Genomic DNA, 7,606 nt, shown 5'->3' with positions numbered 1-7,606 from the left:
TGAATGAAGAAAATCATCACAAGAACAAAATAACACAATCAAGAAAGGTCGAACTCAAACGAGACCTTGTATATTTGTGGTGGCCTATTTTCTTGTGATATCAGTATACTAGGCCACATAGATCAGTAAGTTGGGCAAATGTACACGCTTTACACTGTGTTTACACTTATGTGTCAAAATTCTGGGGGGCATTTAGCGTTAAATGCAGAAGATCCACTATACCCAGAGAAAAAATGTGGCCTTAAATCATTAACTGACATCTAATAAGCTCAGATCCCTACATTGCACGGCCATATTCACACGATTCACAAAACCCCCTGTACAAAAAGTCTGTTGTAATCATACTCACTTGATAACAGTTCAAAGCAAGATAAATTTAAGTATTAGTGAAGTATCAAAAATGGCTGCATTTAATAGCCCTTGGAATTAATTTAGTTAATTTTGTAATTTTATGGAAAATACACTTAATATGTTTTTCGCACACAAAATCCAGAAAATATACATTTTCAACACATTTTTACAATATGCTGCAACTACTCAAAGGGAAAACAACTGAAGATTAAAATTGAAACTTAATCCAGTTTCCATTTTCTTTACATATACACAATTATGCGATGACATTGACCTGGACAAGCAGTTGGAAGATTCCCACATCCATATTTTTAGTTTCTGTATTTTACTTATCATATTGTGCACACAGGATATTGGCAACAATAACAGAAAAAATAAAAGATAAATTAAGAACAAAATTACAATCAGCATACTCTGCACCAGATGAAGCTTATTATCATTGTCCTCAAAGTGCAGTAGCTTTAAACGTTAAAATGCGTCACTGCACTGCTGCCTAACTATTACATGGCTTAAAATGAGGTTTCGCGGCTTGCAGAGGAGTGCAGCAGAATCGCACTGCTCCGCTCTCCTCGTCACACCTGTCACTTTTTGTGTTTGTTGATGGTCTCGTAGGTGTCTTGGGCATGGGGGGATAATCCCTGAGCGAGGATGAAAGAAAGAACAGAGGAGAAATAAATAATCACCATAAATATATAGAATACACTGCATTTATACAGTGCTTAATAATCAACCGGGAATAACATCGCAATAAACAACAGCAATAATAAGAATGATACTAACAATAGGTCTAATACTACTTACAGCATAAAGGCCTTCCTCTGGTTTTTTCTGCGAAATAAAAAAATTATTTATTAGCCGAATTAATGAAAAGAAGCAACATTCACAAAAAAGAGCAGTGTGTGCCGAACGGGGGAGTTTTCTGTGCTGTGTGAACAGAGGATCTTTCCACGTGTGAATGGAGGAGTGTCCTGCTGAACGGAGGAGAGGGGCATCCTGCGTCTTGCGAACAGAAGAGCGTCTTGCGTTGTTTGTGCTGTTGTTACTGTCTGTCTCTGCTTTGTCCCCCCAGCTGTCTCGCCCTCCTCATGTGTCCCATCTCGGCCTCCTCATGTCCCCCCGTCTCAGCCTCATGTCCCCCCATCTCGGCCTCCTCATGTCCCCCCGTCTCAGCCTCATGTCCCCCCATCTCGGCCTCCTCATGTCCCCCCGTCTCAGCCTCATGTCCCCCTGTCTCAGCCTTCTCATGTCCCCCCATCTCAGCCTTCTCATGTCCCCCCATCTCAGCCTTCTCATGTCCCCCCGTCTCAGCCTCATGTCCCCCTGTCTCAGCCTTCTCATGTCCCCCCATCTCAGCCTTCTCATGTCCCCCCATTTCAGCCTTCTCATGTCCCCCCATCTCGGCCTCCTCATGTCCCCCCATCTCAGCCTCATGTCCCCCTGTCTCAGCCTTCTCATGTCCCCCCATCTCAGCCTTCTCATGTCCCCCCATCTCAGCCTTCTCATGTCCCCCCATCTCAACCTCATGTCCCCCTGTCTCAGCCTTCTCATGTCCCCCCATCTCAGCCTTCTCATGTCCCCCCATCTCAGCCTTCTCATGTCCCCCCATCTCGGCCTTCTCATGTCCCCCCGTCTCAGCCTCATGTCCCCCCGTCTCAGCCTCATGTCCCCCTGTCTCAGCCTTCTCATGTCCCCCCATCTCAGCCTTCTCATGTCCCCCCATTTCAGCCTTCTCATGTCCCCCCATCTCGGCCTCCTCATGTCCCCCCATCTCAGCCTCATGTCCCCCCATTTCAGCCTTCTCATGTCCCCCCATCTCGGCCTCCTCATGTCCCCCCGTCTCAGCCTCATGTCCCCCCATCTCAGCCTTCTCATGCCCCCCCATCTCGGCCTTCTCATGTCCCCCCATCTCAGCCTCATGTCCCCCCATCTCGGCCTTCTCATGCCCCCCCATCTCAGCCTCCTCATGTCCCCCCGTCTCAGCCTCATGTCCCCCCATCTCAGCCTTCTCATGCCCCCCCATCTCAGCCTTCTCATGCCCCCCCATCTCAGCCTTCTCATGTCCCCCCATCTCAGCCTCATGTCCCCCTATCTCGGCCTTCTCATGTCTCCCGTCTCAGCCTCATGTCCCCCTATCTCGGCCTTCTCATGTCTCCCGTCTCAGCCTCATGTCCCCCTATCTCGGCCTTCTCATGTCTCCCGTCTCAGCCTCATGTCCCCCCATCTCAGCCTCATGTCCCCCCATCTCAGCCTTCTCATGTCCCCCCATCTCAGCCTTCTCATGTCCCCCCATCTCAACCTCATGTCCCCCCATCTCGGCCTTCTCATGTCCCCCCGTCTCAGCCTCATGTCCCCCCATCTCGGCCTCCTCATGTCCCCCCATCTCAGCCTCATGTCCCCCCATTTCAGCCTTCTCATGTCCCCCCATCTCGGCCTCCTCATGTCCCCCCGTCTCAGCCTCATGTCCCCCCGTCTCAGCCTCATGTCCCCCCATCTCAGCCTTCTCATGCCCCCCCATCTCGGCCTTCTCATGTCCCCCCATCTCAGCCTCATGTCCCCCCATCTCGGCCTTCTCATGTCTCCCGTCTCAGCCTCATGTCCCCCCGTCTCAGCCTCATGTCCCCCTGTCTCGGCCTCCTCATGTCCCCCCATCTCGGCCTCATGTTCCACCATCTCAGCCTCCTCATGTCCTTTTCTTTTCTCCCTTCACTTCCTTTCTCTTCTTTCTCCCTTTCTGCGCAAGTTTCAGAAAGTTACCAAATCGATCTTGTGATAGCGTGACAGTCCCTTCCTCCTCAGAAACAGGAAGATGCACAAGAACAGAAGTAGGGTGATATCACCCTTGTGTCTTTACATACGTGCCTTTTTTACATTCATGCTACTTTATTTAAATCTGAATATCCATGTCTTAGCATGTGTGTGATTTGATCTATATTTACCGGTGATTGCGTCACATGTTTGTGGTTATGCTTTTTAAAGCAGGGGACTTTGCTGTCAGCTTCAGTTTATTTGTATTTATCTGCATAGCTGCTCCAGTCCAGTGTCTCGGCCAATGAGTAGTCAGTGGAAAATGACACGTTTAAAAATATCATCGACTGGTCATCTTTTAAAGAGGAAACTGTCTGTCAGACAGAGTGCGGGGTAGATGGAGAGAGATCCAGACAATAGCACAGAATAAAGAGAAAATAAAGAAAAGAGAAAATAAACTAATAAATAAACTGAGAATGTTTCAAGAGCCAAATGTTCAGAGTGGCGAAAGCCTCTGGCACATCTTTCTATTGTAAAAATAAATTTCTGGTTAAATGCACCATGTGACCTGCAGGAGCACGCATCCTTTTTACAAATCAGTTTAGCTGGAAACGAAACTAAAAGCAGCACACTCTATGGTTTTCAAACACCACCGTAAAAAATAATCCCTGGTCAAATTCTTAGCAAGAATATTGTTTTCAGTTGTCGTTGTTAACCATTTGCAAAACGTGATGAGAAAATTGGTTCGATACCCAAATAGAAGATGTACTAAAATATATGAATGCCCACCCATAGCGACATAATAATCATCACACCCCCTCAAGAAATACTGGCTCTATAGACACCATCGGACACAGGAAAATGGAATCTTACCTTGTCTTCTCCGCTACTCTGCGATGAACCTGATATCTGTATGGAGACACAAGCCCAGTGAGACAGTGAATCTGGTTGGGATGTGTGTGCACTCGGCATTGCTGAGCTAAGCTTACACTTACCTTTAGCCTGCAGTAGAGGATTGTGAGGACGATTCCGTACACGAAGAGAATCGCGTCCAGCACGTAGCAGATCTTTGGTTCGGCTTGAGCGCCTGCACATCGGGGCAGAGAGGAACTGATTCCACTTACAGTAATTCACCTTTCACTGTTTGTAATGTAGTCACCTTCCTGCCTTCATAACAAGCACAGTATTTGTAAATTTTTCCAAGTGCGGAATCATCTTGCATGATGCCAACCGAAAACTTTTGCCTTCAGAGCATAAATCAGTGTTTTTTTCTGTAATTTATTTTTAAAAGAAAGATACTATTCCATGGTTCCCCATCCTGGGTTATTCCCTGACTTCCCTCCCGTACCTTCTAGGATAGGCTCCTGACCCCCCGTGACCCTGGATACGACGAGCCGGTATAGAAAATGGATGGGTAGATTCTCTCATGCAAAATCCACCACACCAGACAGTGGTGGAATTTATACTGGTGGCATTATGATGATGAATCATCGTTATCCCTATTCTCATCATCAAAACCCAGACCAGCATAACCCAGGCAGCGTGAATCTCACGACCATCTTTTGTGTCTTCGGTTTGCTCCCCACGCATTTCTCAGGTTTTATCCAGTTGCCCAAAAATATGCCGCATCCCTATGCCAACGGTGAAGAGTCACGAATAAGCGCCCCTTTAGAAGATGGTGCCCTTGGCGGCAGATTCTGTCCCCAAATGGACTGACCTGCACTCCTGTCCTGGTTAAACGGTTATGGATATATATATATATATATATATATATATATATATATATATTTGTTTTTCCAAACATACCTTACCACTTCTATAAATATCCATCCATCTATTTTCTGTACCCGCCTGTCCTGTGCAGGGTCGCAGAGCTCCGGATCCTATCCCAGAATCTCCGGGCGCAAGGTAGGGAATAACCCAGGGCAGAGTGCCACACATCACGGGGCACACACACATTCACACCGCCGGACAATTTGGTAACTCCAATTAACCTCAGCGTGTTTTTGGTCTCTGGGGACAAATCTGTTTGTTCCTATGAAAGTCATCTGCTGAATGGAAGGCTCTTGTTTTTTGTTTCCTGATCATTTAAACATTTTCTACTTAACTGAAGACCAGAATTTTGCTGGTTGCTGTTGGCTTTAAAGTAATTTAAAGGACAAATTAAAATCCATTAAAACTGAGTTCATGGGCTGTTTTCTGAGGAAGACATTAAATTATTATTCAGGTTACTATTACGAAAAGGGTTCTGTTTCACTGCATCCTGAGAACGGTCAGCTACAGTGAGGCGTCATGTATTTCTAAGATAGCTGACGGGTATTCTAAGGCGTTCTAAGGATGGTTTGCAGAAGGTGCGTTTGCAGAGGTTCCCTGTATTTAGATGAGAACCATGAAACAGAAGAACACCCTGATTTTCATAAACATTTGTTAATAAACGATAAAGATTGTAGGATCGTAAGAGGGTTACATTAAACGTAAGGGACTGTTTATGTAGCATTTTTGATACTAATATTCTTTTCTCAAATTTTTTGATATTTTTATTAGAATTAAAATTCAGAAAGTTCGCCAATAGAGGAAATTCACAATTTCTATTATTTTTTTGCGTATATAATTTTTGCCTGTTGACTGTTTTTAAAAATATACATTCTATTCTAGTCAACACATACCTAGTTTTTATATTATGTCATTTTCTAAAAGTAAATAATTTCAGACCTAATAACAGGTTATAATTTCAGCAACAAAGCCTTCAAACAAATTTAGTTAATTTAAAAATTTCTCTATACCGATAAACAACCCGGCAGGTTTAATCCGGTTATTGATATAGTTCCCAATAGCAACCCTCTATTTGTTTCAGCATGTATATAATGTATATAAACATTATTGATCAAGGATATTTCCATTCGCTCCTACCTTCATTTTCAAGAAAACGTAAGTTAAGTTGAGGTAAGGTAAATACATCGTACAAGTATCGCGCTAAATGTCGTAGCATTAAAAGATGGGTTCATGGAACCCGCAGAACCATGCGAATCCCCTATAACCTTTTGTAATCAGTCGTGAATACAAGTCTACAGAATTGCATAGTCATCATTTTTACATATTTCAGTTACCTTCTGTGGGACGTACACATCCCTCACTGGTATAATAGTCATCACCCTATTCGAATTGCCTATGGAACCTTAGACTCAAACGGCCTCTGCCGTTGCCCTGTCTATCACTTCTTTTCTAGCCTTCAGAGATGGGTGTTCAGTTTCGGCTTTCGGCCTTGGTGGAAATTGTAAATTCAGAGGAAAGGAGCTGGTCACGCGACGGAAACTCACTGGCTGTGCCGCAGCTGAGCAGCAGGATGGCGACGATGAGGGGCTCACTCTTCATGGTGTTCGGCCGGCGGAGGCTTGACGGGCGACGGCGCTGGGGGGAGGACGAAGCTGCGACTAGCCGAAAGTGTGGCTGGGGCGCAGCTGGGCGGCTCTGGCGGAGTGTGTCCGTTCCGTTGCTAGGAGGTCTGACCACTTCCTAAAACCCTTCCCACATGTTCAGAAAAGGGCGACACGACAGCAGTTCTCAACAATCCTCTGTTTTTAAAGCTCTTTGCGAAAAGTTTAATCTAAATCAATATTGCCAAGCAGTGTGATAATACCAGTGACACTAATATGTGCCACGCGATGCTAACAGAAGCCAGTGCTGCGCAAAACCGGCCATAAAATAATATCTGAACAAGCTCATAAAGGAAGGTGGCATCAAAAAAAAGAGTGAAACTACCAAATTCATTGATTAGAACCAGTTAAGTCACAGGCAATGTAAGAAATTCAATCATTTATTTAAATTGCTTCATATGAAAAGAAAAGTGTAAGTCAGACTTAGCGCTGCACTCTGAAACTAATGGCCTGAATGAGGGTGTTAGTCAGAGGGTGGGCATGGCACTGCACGGGGGATATGAACCGACCACTTCCTGGAACATGTCGAAGCTTGAGTGTAATTTTGGTTAACCCCTTATCAGGAGGCTACGTTTTAGAGATCCTCCCTAGTTTATCATAACTGAACAAAATGTGAGATTTAAACAAAGTAATACTGACTTAAACTCAGTGACTAATTGTCATTGTTGACACACCACAACAAAATGCGTTCTCTGCATTTAACCCATATGTGACATAGCAGGGGGCAGCTAATTCAGCACCCGGGGAGCAGTGACTGGGTGTGGCACCTTGTTCAGGGTACCTCAGTGGTACTTTGCTGGTCTGGGATTCGAACCTGCAACCTTTCAATTAGAAGAGCGCTTCCCAAGCCATTAAGCCACCACTGCCCACACCACTTGTCTGTCCTGTTCATTGTCTTTTATGCATCTCTATAAACTTGACTGTATCACAGGAATAACAGGCACTGACTTTTTTTCATGGCTTACGAGCTGCATCTCTTGATGCATTGGTTAATGACAGTGATGTAGACCGATGGCACTAGTTAAAATTAGGTGCATCGCTGGACACATCTAACAGCATATTTTACTGATTTAACA

General features: G+C 45.0%; 1 protein-coding gene across 1 annotated transcript; it reads right to left on the bottom strand.

The window, feature by feature from the left end:
• Positions 1-48: 48 nt before the first annotated feature.
• LOC125740729 (high affinity immunoglobulin epsilon receptor subunit gamma-like) lies at positions 49-6,596 on the bottom strand. Its single transcript, XM_049012284.1, has 5 exons — positions 6,414-6,596; positions 4,092-4,183; positions 3,970-4,005; positions 1,153-1,179; positions 49-989 (listed from the first exon to the last, which is right to left on the bottom strand). The coding sequence occupies exons 1-5, from the start codon at positions 6,466-6,468 to the stop codon at positions 933-935; spliced, it is 267 nt and encodes an 88-aa protein (XP_048868241.1). The 5' UTR covers positions 6,469-6,596; the 3' UTR covers positions 49-932.
• Between the last annotated feature and the right edge of the window lie 1,010 nt (positions 6,597-7,606).

This window comes from Brienomyrus brachyistius, chromosome 4, assembly GCF_023856365.1.
Source record: "Brienomyrus brachyistius isolate T26 chromosome 4, BBRACH_0.4, whole genome shotgun sequence".
Lineage (NCBI taxonomy): Eukaryota > Metazoa > Chordata > Actinopteri > Osteoglossiformes > Mormyridae > Brienomyrus > Brienomyrus brachyistius.
This window is presented reverse-complemented; position numbering and strand designations above follow the sequence as displayed.

Bases quoted from the DNA above. Each gene is read 5' to 3' on its own strand.
- LOC125740729 (XM_049012284.1), bottom strand. From the start codon at position 6,468: ATGAAGAGTGAGCCCCTCATCGTCGCCATCCTGCTGCTCAGCTGCGGC. The intron at 4,184-6,413 runs GTGAGTTTCCGT...CCCGATGTGCAG, and splicing joins GCTCAGCTGCGGCACAGCCA to GCGCTCAAGCCGAACCAAAG. The intron at 1,180-3,969 runs GTAAGATTCCAT...TTTATTTCGCAG, and splicing joins AGAGTAGCGGAGAAGACAAG to AAAAAACCAGAGGAAGGCCT.